This window comes from Borostomias antarcticus (genome assembly GCF_949987555.1).
Source record: "Borostomias antarcticus genome assembly, chromosome: 19".
Taxonomy (NCBI): domain Eukaryota; kingdom Metazoa; phylum Chordata; class Actinopteri; order Stomiiformes; family Stomiidae; genus Borostomias; species Borostomias antarcticus.
Window position 1 is genome coordinate 12,785,328 of NC_140252.1, and position 22,584 is coordinate 12,807,911.

General features: G+C 47.7%; 1 protein-coding gene across 1 annotated transcript; it reads right to left on the reverse strand.

Moving 5' to 3' along the window:
* Nucleotides 1–1,460: 1,460 nt before the first annotated feature.
* On the reverse strand, nt 1,461–8,445 carry tmem200a (transmembrane protein 200A). Its single transcript, XM_084453937.1, has 3 exons — nt 7,951–8,445; nt 2,747–3,272; nt 1,461–2,542 (listed from the first exon to the last, which is right to left on the reverse strand). Exons 2-3 carry the CDS (start codon nt 3,250–3,252, stop codon nt 1,468–1,470), a joined length of 1,581 nt encoding a protein of 526 aa, XP_084310063.1. The 5' UTR covers nt 3,253–3,272; nt 7,951–8,445; the 3' UTR covers nt 1,461–1,467.
* Nucleotides 8,446–22,584: the final 14,139 nt, after the last annotated feature.

Here is a 22,584-nt window from a genome sequence, read left to right on the forward strand (position 1 = left end):
GTCTCCTTTTTATCTTCTCAAAATAGCTGTGTGTTTTGAGAACAATAAATAATGTTGAAAAGTAAGCCAACTATATGTGTAACTGGCCATTAGAGACAAACAATACTGTCTGCTTCAAAAAAGCAGAGTAACAAACATTACTGGTACTGTAGAAACACAACCACATCACAGGTCACCTTGACTTGACGCTAATGTCAATATAAGCTAGTTAATGCCAGGCTCACACTACAGGATTTCGTGGCCGATTTATCCCCGATTCACCCCTCCCGACAATTGGAGGAGAAATCTGGTACCAAATTTGGTACCAATGTTCAGCCCAGATTATCTTGTAATGCGAGGGGTTTAGAGATCCAATCTTAAACCTCCCGATTGGCTCACAGATCCATCTGGGCGGCCCCGATATTTAAGATTATAATATCACTACTTTGCAACCGAGAGAGGGGTTCGTTGCTCCCTCAGGCACAGTAATATCCTGTAGTGTGTGATGAGCCGTTATTTTAAAATCTTGTAGTGTGTGCATGTTTGAGATTCCAGAGAAGAACATCTGTTAAGATTATCCTCATGTGTGTGATGCAACCCGATTTCCAAATCGGTTAGAATTTTAAATATTCTGTAGTGTGAGCCCGGCATAACTCACATGAGCTCTCTCTGTCTCTCTCTCTCTCTCTCTCTCACACACACACACACGCACACACGCACACACGCACACACGCACACAGGCACACACGCACACGCACACACACACACACATACACACACACACACACACACACACACACGCACACACACACACACACACACACACACACACACACACACACACACACCTGTAATACATCTGTGTCTCTCCTGAGAGCAGTCTGTCTACCTGAGTGTCCATCTCATCACTATATAGTTCACACCTCCAGCAAGATGACGTCCACGGCTGGAGCTGGGTTTGGAGCTGGGTTTGGAGCTGGGTTTGGAGCTGGGTTTGGAGCTGGGTTTGGAGCTGGGTTTGGAGCTGGGTTTGGAGCTGGGTCTGGAGCTGGGTTTGGAGCTGGGTTTGGAGCTGGGTCTGGAGCTGGGTTTGGAACTGGGTCTGGAGCTGGGTTTGGAGCTGGGTCTGGAGCTGGGTTTGGAGCTGGGTTTGGAGCTGGGTTTGGAGCTGGGTCTGGAGCTGGGTCTGGAGCTGGGTTTGGAGCTGGGTCTGGAGCTGGGTTTGGAGCTGGGTTTGGAGCTGGGTCTGGAGCTGGGTTTGGAGCTGGGTTTGGAGCTGGGTTTGGAGCTGGGGTTGGAGTTGGAGCTGGTATTGCTGAAGGATATCTCCAAGGATCTGTCTATGTTCCATATAACGGCAGTCCGTGTTAGAATGTTCCACGTTAGAATATCCTGTTTGAGTACTCAGAGTTCCATGTTCTTATATTCCGTTTTAGAACACGGGCATTCGGGTTCTGGTGTTCCGCCGGGTTCCGGTGCTCCTCCAGGTCAGAACCTGGTCTCCGACGTCCCCCTCTTCAGGCTGCCACCCGCGAAGTCCTCGTGCTCGAAGCTGAGGTTGTTGTGCGAGCGCGAGATCATCAGCAGCTTCTCCTTCTTGGTGTAGTCCCGCCTCACGGCCACCGGGGGCACCAGCAGCCGGTCCACCGGGTCCTCGCGGTCCTCCAGCCTCATGTATCCCTTGCTGCTGGAGCGGTCCAGCCGGGGCCAGCTGGGGTGCTTCCTCTGCTCCGGTGACACGGTCAGAGACACCACGCCCCGCTCTAGGTCCAGCGACTTTGAGTGCGCACTGAGCATGTGCAGGGAGCCGTTGGAGCCGAAGTCCTTCCGCGCGGCGCCCGGCGAGAGGTACCGCCCGGAGGCGGAGCCGGGCGACAGCGAGCCGCGCGAGGAGGAGGAGCTGTGGGACTCGGAGGCGGAGTTGCTCCTCAGCAGCGCCAGGCCCGGGGGCTTGTGGGCCTTCGCCGCCGCGGGCGCTGGGACCGTCAGCGACACCGCCGTCGGGGACGGCCGCAACCTTTCCGCCGCGACCTCGCCGTCCGACGTGATGTTGTCCATGTCCGATTCGTCGAGCACGCAGTTGTTCAGCTTGATGACGGGCAGGGTGAAGGCGCTGATCGACGACGACACGATGGAGCGCGTCTGGCAGCGTTTCGACGCCCCGCCCGCCTCCTCCCACTGCCGGCCCGCCCCCTGCGCCAGCTGGAACCCAAACACGGACCCCGACCTATCCCTGTATCCCGGCGACAACAAGCCACACCCCCCCTTGGCCTCCCCCAGTAGCCCCTCCTCCTCCTCCTCCTCCTCCTCCACTGAGATGGCTCGGAGGGACCCGCACCGGCTCCGCCCCTCAGCCCCCAGGCTCGCCAAGGTCAGCAGGGTGTGGGCTGCCAGCCGGGATGCAGCCACCGGGTCCTGGTCGGAGCAGGGGCCGGGGTAGAGGGCCCCGGGGCCCCGGGGGCCGCCGTAGGCCCCGTTCATGTGCTTGTGCTCCTGGAGATGCAGGCTGTGGATGTCGATGACGGTGGAGTACATGTCCCTCATGTGGATCACCTTGGTCTCCCTGCAGGCGGGACACAGGGTCAGGAGGCCAACAAAAACAATAGTGATGATCACATCAACAGGGGAGGGGAGGATCAGAATGAAGGAATACAATACTACTGTAGGTGGACAGACAGACAGACAGACAGACAGACAGACAGACAGACAGACAGACAGACAGACAGACAGACAGACAGACAGACAGACAGACAGGCCGCGGCCCTACCTGTCTCTGTTCTCGTGCAGGATGGCGTTGGCGCAGATGAAGATGAAGATGCCAATGCCCATAGTGAAGGGCCCCAGCATCCTCATCCTCTCCGAGTGCAGGTAGCGCTCCAGAAACCGCGCCAGCACGCCACTGTGGGGTTCAGGGGTCACCCCGAGGTCACCAGAGGTCACGGACAACCCGTCGGGCGTCACCTTAACCCTGGGGGCTGGGCCCGGGCCCGCGGCGGGGCTAGCCAGGAGCTTTTTTTTGAGCGGCCAGTAACCGAGCACCGCCATGGCCACGCCCACCATCAGAATCAGAACCCCCAGAACCAGGAAGAAGCCAGAGGCGGAGTAGAGGCGGAGCTTGCCGCGGACCACCACCACGTCGGAGCGTGGTTTCCTCTTCCTGTTGTGGGCGGTGCCGGCGCTGGGGGGCGGGGCCTGCAGGTAGTGCTGGGAACGGATGGAGTCCTGTCGCTTTAAGGCCGCCAGGCCCGTGATCACTCCGCCTGTCGCGATCATCACCACGGTTGGCCAGAACCCTGGAGAGAGACGCACGCTTAGATGAATCACATTTATGCACCTGGAGGGCAAGTGTCAGTCTACTTCTTTGTCTGGTGGTGTGTGTGTGTGTGTGTGTGTGTGTGTGTGTGTAGAGCCAAGTATCACATAAACTGGTTTGACTTATCAAATAAATTGGTTTGACGCCGTCTACTACGCCTACTGTCCACTACTGTAACTGCCGTGTGTTTCCCTACGCTATGAACTTCAGTACCTTGTGTGCCTAGAACCTCAATGGTTTCATCTTTTCCTAGATTGCATACAAATTAGAAAGACAAAGGCACAGGGTGTGTGTGCGTGCGTGTGAGTGTGTATGTGTGTGTGTATGTATTGCAGGAAAAGTGATGGATGTGAGAAAGAAGTGGATGTGTCTAGTGCTATTTAGTTTCTCCTGCACTTTGCCTTTAGTACTAGATTATGCTCTTAGTCACTTGTTTAGAAAGGAGATGCACTTGTCTGGCGATTAGTACTACACTGACTAACTACATTAAAATGCAATTATTGTAAGTCGGTTTGGATAAAAGCGTCTGCTAAATGACTGTAATGTAGTGAGTCACAATAAAAGATCTACAGTAAAAGCTTGCCTGTCTGACTTGCGACCCAGGAAGCAGCTCTGCTCTGGTTGGTCCAAATATTCCCATATTTACTTTGACATCAACAAAGGGATTTGGACACAGCGACACACTTTTAATTTGAGAGTATTTGGAACCATTATCTGCTGAGCTGTTTTAATGTTTTCTGGTGTCATGTTGATCCTGGTAGCAGCAACGGCAACACCAACGACAAGCATGCCATCCAAAGGCTGGTGAAGACAGCGCAGAAGACGTTCCATCACAAAAGACACCAACCACCTGTTCGCAACATCTTGCCGGAGAGACGGAAGATGGCTGAGCATCAGGACCGCGAAGGAGAGGTTCCACAACAGCTTCCTTTCTGACTCGGCCCGCAAGCTCAACAGTAGACTGCAGTAGACTGACCCTGAAGACCCCCCTCTGGTTAGAACCCCCACCACCCATCTGCCTGGACAGCTAACCCCCCCCCGTGACTGGTCTGTTCTGATGGACCAGTCTCTCAATCCCACTCCCCTGCTCTTGCTGCCCCCTCTCCCCCAACCCCCCATTGGCTTACCACCACTACGGTACGTTATCTAATTGCACTACCTACATCATGGACACAGACATAGTCATCCTTGATTGGATGTAGATGAGGACGATTCTGCTAGACTGCTAGACGACAGATAGTATAGTAAATTGTCAGTTTGGGAACCTTTAAATGTCTAGCTGGGTACCTAGGACTGGAATGAGGAACTGATAAGCACTGATAAGATACTGTAAGGACAAGCGATTACAAGAATTCCAGTGTACTTGTACACGTGCTTGTCACCCACGGCAAAAATAAACGTTCTATTCTTATTCTAGCAGAGATCTGGTGTTGCTATGTCTAGATGTGTTCCTGTAGTGCTGGGAGGGTGGAGAACAGAGCTGTAGATGAAGCAGATTGCGCTTTAAATAGAGGACGGTTCTTTAACATGCAACCTCTCTCTCTCACTCTCTCTCTCTCTCTTCTGCTCCATTTCCCTATTATCTCTCTTTCCATCTTTTACTCCCCCTCTCTTCCCTCTCACCCTGTCACCCTCTCTCCATGTCTCTCTCCAGCTTTCTCTCTCCCAACCCCCATGTTTGCCTGCTACCCTCTCTCGCACCCTCTTCTGTCCTTCCTCTTGGTCTCTCTCTCTCTCTCTCTCTCTCTCTCTTTCTTTCACTCAGTCTCCATCTCTCCATCTCTAAGTCTCTCTCCCTCGCAAAAACACGGCATTTACCACCGCGCCTCATCTCAGGAGAACCATCTAATATAACTCTCTCACACGTTCTCTCGCACGCACACACGCGCGCACACACACATACACACACACACACACACACACACACACACTCCATTTTCTCCCTGTTCAAGTCTCCTCTCAGGAGGATCATCATGTCAAAGTAAAGAGGTTTTAAAAGCGTAAAAGAGTCTGACGTTCCTCCGTACAGCTCTGATCTTAAATGAATGAGCCGTCCTGGAAGGTCAAAGTGACTTGAGCACGGCACCGCGGTGAAATGTTGTTACTCGATCCAACGTAGCACCGCTGAACAGGCCTCAACAGTACATCTGTAGGTGGTCTTGCTACCACACACACACACAAACACACACAAACGGTCACCCTCCAGCCCACTGCCATGGTGTTGTACTTCATAGCACGGTGCACCCACTCGGCTGTGCTATGTAGAGCTCTTTTATTTGTTGTTGTTTTAGCTCCGCAGACTGCTCTTTGATGTAAAACGCGCCGCCGAATGTCCCTACAGACACCAGGTTCTCAGAAGTCTCAGAATTGCAAATAGAAAGGCTTTCATGAATAGGGGGTAGAGAGCAGTGAAACGGACAATTATTTTTATGAAAAGGTTTGACATGATCACTTTAACAAGGTAGCGGTGATAGGGTAATGTTTTAACAAGGCAGGAGCAGTGATAGGGTAATGTCTTAACAAGGCAGGAGCAGTGATAGGGTAATGTCTTAACGAGGTGAGGGCAGTGAAAGGATAATCTTAACAGGGTGGTGATAAGGTGAAGGAGAATGACAGGGTGAGGGTGGTGACAGGGTGAAGCAGGTGACAGGGTGAGGCTGGTGATTTGGTGAGTCAGGTGACAGGGTGAGGACAGTGATGTGGTGTAGGTGCTGTCAGACTCATAAAGATCATCACCTGTAGGCCCTAACAAGGACAGGCGTCTGTGTTAACTCTACACATGGAGGAGCGAGAGAGGAAGAGGGAGAGAGGGAGAGGGAGAGAGGGAGAGAGAAAGGGCGCGAGGAGAGAGAGCATGTACCACACCGACGTGTGTGTGTGTGTAGTACTTTACAACCCCTAAGGCGTCTTCTCATTACTGTGGGGTCACTACACACAGTTACATGGTGCAAAGTAACACAAGCTAGCAGGCATGATGATTGGCATCTGAGCTTGCCTGATCTAAACTAGAAAACAAGTGTTGTACTGCCATACTAGAACCCAGCGCAGAGGCATGATCCCCCCCCCCCTCTCTGCTCTGACAGTTCAGGGAGAGGGCAGGTGAGGATGCTGTAGTTCCTTGAGAGGACAGGTGTGGGAGTTGTAGTTCATTGTGAGGGCAGTTTCTTAAATCTTTTTTTAACCAGGCAAAGCCTTTAAGAACAAATTTGTATTTACAATAGCAGCCTAGCAGGAGGCTAAGCCTCTTGGGGTTAGGGGGGGTTGGGCTGAAAGGGAATGTCAAAGTTAATTTAAAACACAGTTAAAAGACAACAGCACACATCCAAACAATCAACACAGTTAACAGACAGCTACTGTGGGAGTTGTAGTTTATTACTGTAGCAAAGCAGATGTGAGTGTTCTAGCTTTCAGAAGCTGACTGGCTGATCTAAAGTTCATCGGTAAATGGCAGCATTAGAGAGGAGAGCAGTGGGTGGCACTACCCAAACACACACACACACACACACACCTATAATACATCTGTGTCTCTCTCACATAATTACTGGACCTTGGAGGGTCATTTATTCCACACACCCACACGTTTACAGTGGTTGGCAGTGGAGTTTATCCTCTGCATTTCTCCCGTCCAAGCTGTCCTCCTCCAGGGGCAGCCAGGAGCAGTGGGCAGCCTCATCAGTGGCCCCCTGGGACCAGGCTGGTCAGAGACAGGACTGAATAGCATCTGTCCATGTTTGGACGGGACCGAGTGAGCACAGGGAGAATATGAACTCCACACAGAAAGGCCTGGAAGAGAGCCCATGCGGGAATCGAACCTTGGACCTTCTTGCTGTGAGGCAACGGTGTATCCCACTGAGCCACCCATCTAGCTGTCCTAAAAATGAAAAACAAACTACCTGCTAGCCAGGTAGTTATGCCCCGCACACACCAGAAAGAGATTGTTTTTCCCACCCAAAATAAGAGGTTATGAATCTCTTTGAGAACACAAGCTTTATAAATCTGTGTTTTAGTTTGAGTCTGCCTGGTATAGCCAAACCAACTAAATAGGTTGGAAATGTCTGACAAATTGACATTAGAAACACCATGAATAGCCTAGGCTACATAATAAATATTTAGGATGACAGAGTCGAGACATTCTATAGTAGTCTTGCCAGGAGAACCTCGCCGAACAAGAACTGTCACCGTGACAGGCGCGTGTGTCCGGTTTGTGGGTGGACGCCGTGAGAGGACCGGCGATTCCAGGACAATGAATCATTCTCCCGGTGATAGGTAAACAATAACTAATGTGAGCGCGGAGAGGTTCAAGGGTGATCAGAAGTTACAGCCGTCTACCGCCTGACTCCCAGACATGGTAAATAAGGGCTTTGGTCGCCATAGAGACACGCAAGACTGTTCCTCTGCAAATCTATTTTGGCCTATTCCTATGCTAAAAGACATTTGGCCTATTATTGATTACGAGGTGAAAACGGGATGAGGGGTTTTCACCTTAAAAGTCCACCTGTGGAGTCACACAGGTGAGAGGGAATGTAGGATCAAGAGATGAGATATTCTTGCTGATGTCATTGATGACTTTCCAGAGAAATATATATATATTTAAAATAGGTATTTTGAGTCTCTGCCGAGAGTGCGTATTTTGAGTTCTGCCGAGAGTGCGTGCGTACCTGGAGGGAGCGTGTTCCTTCTTCTTATTTGGCCATTACGCACGAAGAATTATGATGCTACCCATATTCCTCTCACCCATGTTCGGTCTCACATGCCAGTTTGTATATCCATAATGTTATAATCACATGCCGCTGTGAACAAGAATGCACATCCAAGCCAAGTAGGTCTTGTAATAACCGTACTCCATCTCCGGACCGCGCGCCAGGAAGTGTGCAGCGACCACCGCTCCAAACCGGAATCAACGCGCGAGTTTTCTTTTTTAATTCTCACATTTACAACTTTTCGTCAGTGAATCACGAAAAAAATCCACCAACAACACAGTAATATGTGTCAGAAAGTCATGTAGTCTATTATCTAAACTTAGAGGGAGTTTGTTACGCGCTGGCAAAACATAATGTGCCCGTTGTTGTAATTTGAAACAGTTGAAACTTCTCATTAGAGAGAGGTGCCATACAGTTTGTAATCCTCATATCAAGTTGAGCAGAACCAATATGTTCTTCGCTTGGAAAAAAAAATCTGTCCCTGTCTAGTTGGAACGGTAGATAACGGCTCCACGGCTCCAGCAGCTGCTCCGTACGATAACGTTTTATCTGGGAGGGGAGACCAAGCTCTCTTGTCTCTACCGCCACGTGACGGCTCACTATGAGTGACGCACAATGAGCATGGCATAGAGAGAGAGGGAGAGGGAGAGGGAGGGAATTCATTTAAATAATGCATGCTGAAGTTATTGCATGTGAATATCACATTTGCATAACTGCGATTGTTTACTAAGGCAGACAGGAATGGGATTCAGATGATAGGAAACACGTGTTCCCCTCCCTGCCTGTGTGTGGGTTCGTGTTAGGACTGCCTCTCTCCCCATGCTAATGTGTGAGGGGCCTCTGTCATGCAGCAAGAGGTGTGTGGTGATGTAGATAGATAGATGGATAGATAGATAGTAGATAGATAGAAGTTAGCAACGGTATTTATCAGAAGGAAAAATCCTTTGTTGCAGCCAAAGATACACACAACAGTACAATACAAAAACTCAACACAAAGGCACAGTAACAATACCTGATTAACAAGCCAATAACTCAGATGTCCTGACGAGAAGATGAGAAAAAAACGACTGATACCAGAGCAGAGCGAACTCTGGGGGCTGCCATGTCTGCCATTAGACCAAAAGGACATCGTTGTAGACCGAGGTCGGTGGGTGTGGGGCTGACAGTGTGTGTGTGTGTGTGTGTGTGAGGGTGGTTGGGGGGGCGGGGGTGTTGGTGGTTGACAGCTGGAGTGAGGCACTCAAGGCACTTCCGGGGCGTTTAAATGCAGTTTCTGGCTCCGCTGAGACGCATTAAACTGTATTTCTCTTGGGTGCCAGGGCCAGGTGGGTTTAGTGACCTGCAGTAGGTTTTATACCGTATACTCTCGGTCCCATGGACGCGAGTCAGCTCCCAGCATGCCTGCTCTCTGCTCTCCTGTCTCTGCGCACGGTTGGTTAGTCATCCTCGCGGTTAGTTACTTACGGCGCAGAAACACGGTATGAACACCGTGGGGGGGTTGTCTGTGGGCTATTTTAGGCGCTCTGATTGGGGGTTGCAGTACAGTGGGAGGAGTGGATGTTTGACAGAAAAGCCCCCAGGGTCTTGAGAGGCGATGAGAAGTCATGAACCATCTGTCTGTCTGTCTGCCTGCCTGTCCGTCTGCCTGTCTGTCTGCCTGTCCGTCTGCCTGTCTGTCTTTTACAGTATGTCTGCTCTTCAAACAGAGAGGGAGGAGAGGAGAGAGAAGTGGATGAACTGAAAGAGATGGGGAGAAAGGAGGAGTGCAATGTGAGAGAGATAAATGCTAGAGAGAGAGAGAGAGAGAGAGAAGCTGAGAGAGAGAGAGAAGCTGAGAGAGATGGTCTGTGGGATTCCAGAGGACTCAAAAGGAGCTGATTATTTCTCCCAGGATCCTCTGCTCTAAGCAGCTTTCAGACCGCCAGGTTCTTCTATTGTACTCCTGAAGAGAAGAGAAGCTCTTTCATTTAAGTTGTACTGTATATAAATATACTGCATACAGAGAGAGAGAGAGAGAAAGAGAGAGAGAGAAAGCGAGAGAGAGAGAAAGAGAGAGAGAGAGAAAGAGAAAGAGAGAGAGAGAGAGAGAGAGAGAGAGAGAAAGGGAGGATAATAGTAGAGAAAAGAGGGGATCATTTGGAGAGGAGCAGGATTTACTGTAGTGGGGACTAAAGAAGTGGGTACACTCTCAATAAAGAACTGTGGGTAATAACGAGAGATGGTGCTCAGAGAGCACAGACCTCCACCCCTGAATACATTTCGTGGTCCTGTGCATGGCAAAATGTAATGGGTTCTACAGAAAATTGGCCCAAGCTACACCCCTCCACTGAGTTTCATAAAAAGCGGTCTGATAGTTTTTGCATAATCCTACAGTAACCCAAAAAGTGAATGGCGGCTCATCGTCGGCCTGGCTGTGTTTGGGCGGCTCATGGACCCGCCCTAAAATCTCTCATTTTCTGCTACGACCTGTCACTCTTTCAATTTTGAACTGCGGCGAAGTGGCACAGACTCTATTATGTATTATACAACGGTTAGTTCTGGTTCTTGATTCTGATTGGCTGGAAGCCGTGTTAAAATACTTTGTAACACACACCTGGGACCGCATATCATTCAATTTTCAGTATTAATGCGCCTCCCATTTGATCCTATGCATTGTAGTTGTTGTTGTTGCTTGGCAACCCTTTTGTTAGGGGAACTATTTTGCTCAGGCGGAATTGAGGGAATGAGGCTTCGTTTTGAATAAATGTTAAAATTGTAAATTTCTGTGTGTTTATTTTACACTAATACCCTCCGCTTCGGGTCGTGCTTAACAACGCCCCCTAGCTGTTATAAAATCACTATAACACACGGCCTTGAGTGGTTTATTGCTTAAGTATGCGGAGCGCATAATTTCAACATAAAATTTTAGTCTGGAGAGAGACAAGAATATCAATATACAGTATATAACAAGCTTGTTGTTTGACGCCATGGTTACAGTGAGGAGTTGTGAAAAGAGGAGAGAGGAGGTTGCCATGGATATCCTCCTCCTGGCCTTGAGGATGTGATATGGTAACAACTTCTCTCTCCCTCCCTGGAGAACAGTTACAATTCAATTAAGTTCGCTTTATTAGCAAATTGACAAATTGTTCATCTGTGTTGCTAAAGCTTTCTAAAATGCATGTAGATTGAAAATCAATCAATCAATCATAGAATAAATAATAGAAGTAACAATAAGCAGTGGTGAATAACAGTAAAGTGTTAGCATGTGTGTGTGTGTGTGAGAGAGAGAGAGAGAATAAATGTGTGTGCTGTGTATGAATGTGCATGTGCTGTGTGTGTCTAGGTCACTCATTCCCTCAGGTTGTGGCATGCTGATACATACTGGGCGGCCATACATGCCCTATCTCCTTCTCCTAGGAGTATTTTTTATTTAGAGAGGTCATTAAGCTGGAATAACATATTTGAACTTGTCAAAGTAGATGTTCCTTTTTTCATTGAATTTATTACAGTGTAGGAGGAAGTGCATCTCTGCGTCTTTACCTCACTCTGTGTTACCATAGGGAGAACGCAGAACTCTGTCAGATAATTCCACATGTTCTAGAATGGAACACTCATGTTCTGAAATGGAATATTCTTGTTCTAGAATGAAATACTCATGTTCTACAATAGAATATTCATGTTCTAGAATGGTATATGCATGTTCTAGAATGGAGCACCATGTTCTAGAATAGCTTTGGCAACGAGTCTAATAAGATGTGCCTGTTGGAGGTACTGTAGCCCTCTCTGCAGCTCAATGTCAACTCTGGTTAAAGCAACTGAACAGGCCAGTCTCCTGGGGAAAAGCTAAGCCAACTCTCTCTCTCTCTCACACACACACGCACGCACACACACACGCACACACACACACACACACACACACACACACACACACACACACACACACACAAAACAAGTTGAGCCAAAAGGTTCTGACACACACGGATTTTTCCCCAAACAAGGACAAGCACAAGTCAACCCTGGCCGTGGAAACTTGGCTTTGTTGAGGGGTGACTTCAGAGCTCTGGAGTTCCAATCTGTTATCGGGAGTCATATCGTAACGGGAGTCACATCCAGCTGGGCCAGGCTCTACAGAGGCACATAGCTGGACCTGAGGGTCCACACACACACACACGCACGCACGCACGCACACGCGCACACACACACACACACACACACACACACACACACACATAGTTGGACTTGAGGGTGCCCCCCCACACACACACACAGTTGGACCTGAGGGTCCACATACACACACACACACACACACACACCCACACACACACACACACACACACACACACAGTTGGACTTTAGGGTCCACACACACACGCACACACGCACACACACACACACACACACACACACACACAGTTGGACCTGAGTGTCCACATACTGTACACACACACACACACACACACACACACACACAGCTAGACCTCAGGTTTCACAGCACACAGACACACAGCTACAGGACAGAACTGCAGTGGTGTAACGGTACCAAGGGCCTATAGGTGCTTTCACATGGCCCTGCTTTCCCCCCCGAACTACAGACCTTAGAGGTAACTCGCCATGTTCACACCAAAGGCGCCATGGTCTATGGGTGGGTTCGTGAGGGACTTTTGACCCCCCAAAAAGACCCCGTTTGCGAGCACTCTTGCCGGGGAAAAAGTACTTTGTGGGTGGGGAGGCAATGCTGAACATCTCTGATTGGCTGAGTAGGGATCGAGCCCCCTGGCAAAGTTTTATTCCAACGGTGTTTATAGCCTATTCATTGCGCAAGCAATCACATTGATTTTCCAAGTTGATTTTCTAAAACGGAATAAATCCCACACACGAAATCGCTTTCCTAGTTCAATATTGTTGTAACTAAGACATCTGATGGACCAGACAGATGAGATTTATAAGTCTGTTATAACAACCAAAACACATATATATTTCAGAGCATCGCGGGGATTTCTCAAACTAAACTGCACAAATACCATACTGTACATTTAACACAAAACTGCTCTCCTAGTTCAATCGCCTCCTCTGTGTCCTCGAGTCCCTGGTCTCCTCTGTGTCCTCGAGTCCCTGGCCTCCTCTGTGTCCTCGAGTCCCTGGTCTCCTCTGTGTCCTCGAGTCCCTGGCCTCCTCTGTGTCCTCGAGTCCCTGGTCTCCTCTGTGTCCTCGAGTCCCTGGCCTCCTCTGTGTCCCTGGCCTCCTCTGTGTCCTCGAGTCCCTGGCCTCCTCTGTGTCCCTGGCCTCCTCTGTGTCCTCGAGTCCCTGGCCTCCTCTGTGTCCTCGAGTCCCTGGTCTACACTACTACACTACTACTACCCCGCTGTCTGGGGGTCATCTACATGGGGAGTTCTAGGGGATTTTCCCCCAGGGAAAAAGGACAGGGGGGTTTCTGGTGGGAAAGCACCTTATCATGATATTCTGGTTTGGAACTGTAGAACTGTTACTGATTGCCTCCTTTTTTTCTTCTTCTTCAGAATCAGAAACAGGTTTAGGTTGGTGCATAACAATAACCAAAGTGCAAGGGACACGAAAAAACAAGAGCAAGAACAATACAATACAATGCAATACAATACAATACAATATTTTGTGCACTCTCCTATTAGTCATGTCTCTCTTATGAAGTATCTAGCCCATGTTTACTGCTCTGCATAAGTTCTTAGCCAATAGACATTTAAACATTTTCCAGGAGCTTGCTCGATCGTCTCGTTGAGAGAGGTCAGGGAAGAATTACAGCTCACTTTTCTGGCCCCCGGGTGAAACTGTTTTTTTGCTTCCCTCTGGAGTATGTAGGGGTGGGACCTATTCCCACCCCCCCCATTGGTCTCTGTAAAGCACATTGTGTTGCCTCTGTGTATGAAATACGCTACACAAATAAAGTTTGACTTGATTTGAATACAGTACAATACACAATACAATCTACGAGTGTCGAGTGTCAGTGGGGGTCTCAGGACCAAGAAAACACAACAGAACATCAACTATCACAAACAAACATATCAGTATCAGTCAGGTGCCAGGAGTGCAGCCAGAGACAAGAATACCCAGCATCCGGCTCACAGAGACCATCCATTCATGGTAGTATTCATCTCCAGCCTGTACACACTCTCCATTGTCTGGCCTCGGTTCTGGCCTAGTGTGTGTGTGTGTGTGTGTGTGTGTGTGTGTGTGTATGTGTGTGTGTGTGTGTGTGTGTGTGTGTGTGTGTGTGTGTGCGCGCGCAGTGTGTACTGTAAATGTGTGTGTCTGGCAGCCACCAACTATGCACACATGCGCACACACACACACACACACACACACACACACACACACACACACACACACACACACACACACACACAGAGCTGTAGGGCTTTTCGCACTACATATTCATAGCCCAGGGCTACAAGTTAATTTAGCCGCTTCTCACCAAAGCATTGTTAACCCAGGGTTAAACTAAGCCCAGGGCTACACAGTTCACACTGCAGTTCTACTAGCCCTGGGTTAAATGTTCATTGGAACACGTGACTAATTCTAGAATGACATGTGACTTACTCATTAAGAGCACGCAGCAACGTTAAAATGTTGCTAACCGTGTAACCGTGTACCATCTGGTTTGTTCTGAATTTACTTTTCCGGCCACTCAGAAACATTGCTGAGACCAACTTGATCTTTTTAAATCTTTTACAGACATATTATTATTGTTTTAGTTAGTTATGATGCTGCCGTTAGTACAACAGTACACAGGACACAGTGTAAAAAGTGTCTCACACACACACAGGGCTGTCTGACAGTACAGCTCTGAATACCACGCCTCACTTTACTACCACACACACACACACGCGCGCACGCACTGACAGACAGAACAGCTCTGAATCACACACTTCACCTCTGGCCTACTCTGAAATTCCTTCAGTCTGCTTGGATAGACCAAAGTGTATACATGCACACACACACACACACACACACACACACACACACACACAGATATACCTACAGTACACACACACACACACACACACACACACACACACACACACACACACACACACACACACACATACATACTGTATATACATGCACAGCCTACACAGGTATAGAGGAGTGAAAGGCAGTGATGCCCACCTCCAGTTCTGGTGTCTCCATGGTAACGGTGATGCTGGTTGCTGTGGCAGCATGGTGGGAGACGACCAGACAAAGAACAGCAGTGATTCACTCTCTCTCTCTCTCTCTCTCTCTCTCACACACACACACACACACACACACACACACACACACACACACACACACACACACACACACACACACACACACACACACACACACACACACACATCTAGACAAAGAGCAGTGATTCACACACGCAGGCTGTGAGACTGATAAGAACATGAGCCTAGCTCTCCTTTATAACCAGAGACAGAAGAATAGACTCAGACAGAATTGCCTGAGGACTTGGGGACACATCCAGTCTGTCACTAAAACGTTATTTTAAGTCCCGGTTCGATCGCAGCTCCCAAAGCCGAAAGCCGAAGTGTCCTTGAGCAAGACACACCCCCAAAATCGCTAAAGTGCGGCACGGTGACGCAGTAGGGGAGAACCGGGTCAAAAGTCGCACTTTTTGGTTTGATTCCATTTACTCCGAAATTAATAGAGATAGAGATTCCACATGTTATGACACACAACTTGCACATGTCCTTCACTATTATCAACTGTAATTTTCATGCTAGGATATAAGAGCTTAACATAAATAGGGCGAGAACGGACCGAGTGCAATGCGACATTTGTCCCTGCCGAGCGGGACAGAAGTCTCATAGGAGAGGGGCAAACGTCGCACGGCTGCAAAATGTGTCCTATCTCTGTTTTTTGGGCATGTAATTCTCTTTACTTTCAACGAATGTATTATTAGACATAATATCATGTTTGTATCAAAGTAATCAATGTTATAGGTTCAAAATCCATAGAAATAATGCGGGGTTAACAGCAATGTTTGGCGATAGGATAGCCTATCGGCAGGAAATTAATTTATTAGACGAATGGTTAGTCTGCACTAGTCATTTCCTTGTCTCGTTTCCACTTGAATATAACAGCCTATGAGCTGTCTTTCTTCCAGGAATTTAACAGCCTATCAGCTATCATCCTTTCAGGAAAGACCACCCCTAGTTGACCTCACTTATCCAGGTGCGCGCGGAGACCCTTACCAGTCAGTTGCCAGTGCGTTCGCTCGAAGTGAAATGTCAATTTATCACATCAAGTTGCGTCTGCTTCTCCACAATATTTAGGCTATAGGTAAGTGATAATCTGCATACAAAGTTGGTCAATAGCATTAGAAAGATCATTAAGAGAGCTTTCATTTGACCTGTTCATTCTGCCCAAATGTCACTCGCGCACCCCTCTGGTTCTAAGCCATCACAACGCGACTTCTGTCCCTCTACGGGACGCGACTTCTGCCCCGCCACGGTCTCCTGTCATTTCTCCCTGGCTTGCAGGCACGACTTGATCGCACGAAACTTGAAACCTATGCTATCATGTAGCCAGCAGATGTGCTAAGAAAAGTGCATATGTTTGCAAACTAATACAAGTTAACACAATTTTACAATCGAAAAATGCTTATGAGACCATTATTTTACTTATATGGAGCAAAAGTGGTTTTCCGTCGTTCTCTCCGTCAAATATGCTGCGATCGCGCCCAAAATTTGAACGGAGCTCGTACACGGTAATATGCGCAGGCATGTTTAACCACGTGATTGCAGGTCCAGTCATTCTGGAGAAAATGGCAACGCGACTTTGGTCCCGCGCGACTTTTGACCCGGTTCTCCCCTACCTAGTACTGTCGGCCGCCTCACAGCAAGAAGGTCTCTGGGCCTTTCTGTGCAGAGTTTGCATGTTCTCCCCGTGTTCGCAAGGGGTTCCTCCCCCCCAAAAAAACAATATGAAAAACATGCAGAAGAACAGATGGCTAACGCTGTCCGTCCCTGATGAAGACAGACAGGAGCGCTTGGTTGGTCCCTGTGGCGCGTCCCATGCATGCTGCCTACTGTCTGCTCCTGGCTGTCCTTGGAGGAAGGATGACGGGATGGGTTAAGAGCAGAGGACAATTTCATCAGTGGACACTATTGTCACTCTGTGTGTGTGTGTGTGTGTGTGTGTGTGTGTGTGTGTGTGTGTGTGTGTGTGTGTGTGCGCGCACCAAGGTTATAATAGTTTTGCTTTTTTCATTAGTTTTTATTTTTATATCGTTTTAACTTTTTGTGCTCAATTTCAGTTAAGTTTTGATTAGTTTTCAAAGCAGGTTTGCAAGTTTAGTTTATTTTTTATTTTTTGAAAATGTTTAGTTTTAGTTTCGTTTTTATTAGTTTCAGTATTAGTTTCAGTCTTTTTTTCTTCCTCGTGAGCATCCTGATCTGGCGAGCTCATGTTGTTTCACTCTGTGAAACAAACCATCTGGCGCACCTCAGAAACAATGGAGGATAGATTTCATATCCACCCAAAATACTAGGCTTATGTATGAAATGAAAAAGACTAAAACTAAGGACATTTTCTCAATAATTGTAGTTTATTTTAGTAAGTTTTGTAAACACACAATGCAGTTTTAGTTAGTTATTGTTTTTTTTGTAAAGCCTAGTTTTTATTTTTATTTCAGTTAACTAAAATGTTTTTTCCCACTTAGTTTTCGTTTTTAAGTTAGTTTTCGTTAACTATAATAACCTAGGTGCGCACGTGAGTGTGTTTGTGTGCGTGCGTGTGCATCATCACCGTGTGCTGTGTAAAAACCACTCTATGACAATAAAAGTTGTTTGTCTTGTTGTTGTTTTGGTAGTCATAGTGATGTGCTTCTATGTCATCATTTCTCATCACTATTTTCTTCTCTGTGGATCTGATGGGAAATCACAACTGTGCACGTCTAGTCTATCCAACATTATAAAACTACCTCAACAAGACCCATCCAATCAATGAAATACAATGACTTTAACCAACACCGATTTTTTGGGATTGCTTAACATTAAAATCAAAAGTAACAGAGCTAGTGAAACCTGCCACTCAGCCCCGATCTGTATAACTATAAGCACATTCTCAGCCTGACTACACGTTTTTTTTTTTTGCAAAACCCAAACACTTCTCTCCATCCCAGCAAGCAGATCATCAGTGCCGGCCAGTGGCCCACTGACGACCAACTCGACGGCCCACCGGAACTCGAACCTGATTCTTTGCCGTTTCAAGAATACCACACCCATGAAGCAGCTGATCACATACAGAAGAAACGACCTCACCGATTTTCATTTGAAAGGAATTCTGAGAGCGTAGAAAACCTGCAGCATGAACGTGTGGAGGTGAGTGCACTTCGGTATTGTACACTGACCATAGGCCTATACGATATACAGTAGGCCTGTATTGAACTACAAAATGCTTTTTTTTTCTGTTTGAATCATGCATAATTGTATCTTGAGGCCGGGTTTACATAACCAGACAAAAGTAAGATCATTGGCAACAGAGCTATTTTGAACGGCCTTGGCCAACGTGGTGGTAACATCATTGTGCGCCGCAATCTCACAGAATGGGGTCCTCCACCGCTATGCCCAGAGTACAGTAGGCCTACTTACTGTACAACACGGCCCACATGCGCAGATGTGTAGACAGACTACACAGCATCGTCACAGCAGGAGACCGAATGGATGCAGAGCTGAGACAATATCGTTCCACCGATCTGTTCTGGTCCAAAACTGTTTTCATTAGCACACTGTTTTCAGTCCAACTGCCACCAGTCTCCCTTCCTTGCGTAACCACATTGAGGAGCATGGCGGTGGAAGGTTTACATTACAATGTGGAGAGAAATACATTTTTTCATCAGTGTGCAGCACTGCATGGTCTTGTGTGTTGTGTTTGGTCAAAATATTTACTAACAATATATCAAACCCAGAGTATCATCCGAAATGTAGAAATGTTAAAAGTTGCGGCTTGTAGGCCTAATTGGTTCAAACAGAATCAGTTCATATGGTGACAAAATCTGGTTTTTATAAATTGTATAGTTTTGAGGGAAGCGTTTCATTTTGCAAAAGATCTGAGGCATTCTGCTACGTGTGTGTGGTTGTGAATTTTGTGTAGTGTGTGTGCAATGGGGGGGGACATAACAATAACTGTACCGGCAATGCACCTAACCTCTAGACTAACATGAGAATCCTAACATGTAGGCCCAGTCTAAAACCAACCCCTAAGCCCTCGCCCTATCCACCCCCCCCCCCCATTCGCGCATTCATGCTTCAAGCTTCAATTCAAGCTTCGCCATGTTAAGAGCCGTCCCAAATCAATTAGTGCGGAGTGCGCTTGGAATGTGAGTGGACTGTCAAACCCTTAAATAGCAAGCCTTAATTTGAAAAAAACAGAGAGAGAGAGACATATTATGAAACCCCAGTCTCTTGAGAGGTTTCTGCACTGGATCTAAAACACATGGAAACATACCCTAGACTTCCTGCTCGACTATTCCAACTCAGAGTAAACCCGAGTCAACAGAGAGTAAACAAACAGTAAACAAACAGTAAACAAACAGTAAACACACTGTGCGTCAGTCTTTCCTAGAAAATATTCAGGCGAGAGCAGTTGTTGTACATTCAACAACATTCCATATCACAATCCCAACTACAACTTTGAGTTCCGATCAACACAATACAATTGTGTTGTTACGAAAAACCAAACAGAACAAAAAACAAACCTGAGCCCCTCTGGTCAGTGGAGGGCTGCCCTGCAGGCTGACCTGCTGGAGAGAGCTGCCCGGCAGGCAGAGCAGGCAGAGACCTGCAGTCTCCAGGTTCCTACTGGCCAGCCTCCTCTCGGGTCGAGGGATGATGACTGATGGAATGTGCCTGGTAGGGAATCATCCGTTTTGACCACCGTGGTTCCCACACCATAGAGACCAGCTGCAGCCTAGCAGGCAGCCAACCTGGAGACAGTGAAACTCATCTGCACAGTATCTCTCCCCCTCTGTCTCCTTCTCCTCTTTCTTCTCCTCCCCATCTCCCCACCCTTCTCTCTTCTCCTCCTCCGTCCTGCTCATCTCTCTTTTAGTCTCTGCTTTCTCCCTGCCCAGAGCCAGGCTGTGTAGCTGGACTCTGATAGCGTCCCTTCTCTCTCTCTCTCTCTCCTTCTCTTCTCTCTCTCCCCATCTGTTTGTGTTAAGGGATAGAGCCCCATGTCTGAGAGAGAGAGAGAGGAGCAAGGGGAACAGCAGGGGGAAGACAGGACTTCAAATGATTTTATGCTATTTTCTCACAGCAGTGTCTCATTAATTCATGCTGTCGAGCTGCCCTAACACAGGGCCCCCAGAAACACACAGAGCTGTCCTAACACAGGGCCCCCAGAAACACACAGAGTCATAAGCTTGGGCCCCCAGAGAGACATACAAAAATTATGTAAATCTGATGTTTTTGGGCCTCCTGAATTTTGTAAGTTGGCAGACGCCGCCAAAGATAGTCTCATTGTGTGATTGGAAGGCTGTGTGGAAGCATCTGAAAATGAAGTCTCCAACGCAACTTCAGGCGAGGCACGGATGTCAACGCTGGGCTAGTCGGCAGAGGCTTAATCAGTCACACCCCGTAATGACGCAACCTACAGTACCAGCTGTCAGCTGTCATTGGTCCAGCACGCTAGAGTGCATGTATTTAAGCTGTCAAAACATGTCATTGTTCGCTCTTGCCATTACTGCTGATCGCTTGCTATCTGCGTGCTCGCCCCACCTCCTCCCCTGCTCCACCTGTGTTCTGTCGATGTCATCTCTGTTGTCATCGTTGCTCTCTGTTCCGGGGGTATTGCTGCATTCTTCTGGTATTCCACTATGCGTCGGCTAGTGGAAGCCGGGGAACTTGCTTAGTCTCTGTGGCTCTCCATGGTGATCGTGGGCCGAAACATCTCCGGTCACCATGGAGGCAGAGGCTCTAGGCTGTACTCCTTCGGAAGCATCGGCCCATGGAGGCCGGGGACTATAATGTACAGCAGTCCCCCTGTGGCTCTCTTTGACGGTCTTAGTGGGCTGAGTTACCCCCGAGCAACTTCCCGATCACGGCCCACTCTGATCGTTATAGAGGCAGGGGGCTAAATCGATGCCGTTCCCTCTTCCAGCACTCTGGGCCAAGCTGGCCCAGAAGGGGGAAACATCTAATTATCGCCCCCCCCCCTACTTTCGCGCTTTCCACTATGCAGTGGAAGGCAGGGGGCCAGAGCACACCGCCAAAATTCCATATGCTGTATTTGCTGCATGCAAAATAAATGGGTTAATTTTGACTAAAGTGATCTCGACTGAAAGTCTGTTGGACAGAATGTTAATGGCTAGTGGTAATCGTGTGTGTGTGTGTGTGCTGTCAATATTCTGTAGGGGAGGATATGACCTCTATTCGTGTCAACACACAGTCCTACGGAAGCATGGGGATTAGGTATGTGTGCGTATGTGTGTGTGCGAGAGTGTGTGTGTGTGCGAGAGTGTGTGTGTGTGTGTGCGTGAGAGAGTATGTGTGGGCAGAATCTCAGACTCTTAAACAGTGGGCTGCTGTTTCATATGCCAAAACAGTTAGAATGTAGGAATGAAGGGAATTTGTTCAACTACTCATATTTTTTAAGAAGTGTTTTCAAATAAAACGTCTTACTTGTTTAGATACCACATATTTATATTCAGTATATTAATATTACAGTATATGACACAGACTAATGTTTCTTTACCTGTTGTTTGTCCTGAGTTGATGTATTTGTTAAGAGACCTGGGTCAATACCTTTACACAGACTGTGAAATACTCAGTACACTGAGTGCACTTGATTTAACTTACCTAGTGCACTGAAACGGTTTTTCATCAAATCGATCAGTCCTTGAAGTGTCAGATGTGAGGCGAATCAAACAAGTCGCAATTTACTTTCAAGTAGCGAATCAATTGCCCCAGGTCTGATTTAGCTCAAATGTACAGTAGACTATTATCCTCACCAGTAGGTTCCTCATCCTCACTGGAGGGTTTTATCCTGTTCTCCTGTTGTTCCCTGGAGTAAGTTATTCCCGTTCTTGAGCAGGAAAAACGGCACCAAACGTTTTGAAGACATAAATATTCATAGTCCCGGTTAGGAATATAAATTAGATGCATAATAGCAGCCTCAGCCTCTAACACACACACACACACACGCACACACACACTGTACATACACATATTCACACACTCACTCAAAATCTCACAGCGCTGACAGCAGACGGAGGGGTGGTCTGTGGCCAGTTTCCACAGCTAGCAGCCATCAGAGAGATGACTACAAACACATGACTGCTTCCAGGGGTCACTCAGATCAGTTCATCAGCTAATCCTGCACTGTGACAAACAAATGTGTTTTTTTCTTCATTTTATTTTAATCACCAAGTCTCTGGGTTGATGCCGAATGCTCAGTTAACCTTGAACGAAGACTGAGATCACACAGCTGAAGAAATCTCAATACTGATATTTAATTCAGTTCATCTGCGTATGATTTTATGCTGTCAGGAAACATGGGGACATTGTCACTATCTAATTGCATTGAATCCCTTTATGGGCTGTGAGGTAATTGTAGTTAGGAGCTAGGAGTTAGGAGCTAGGGCTTAGGAGC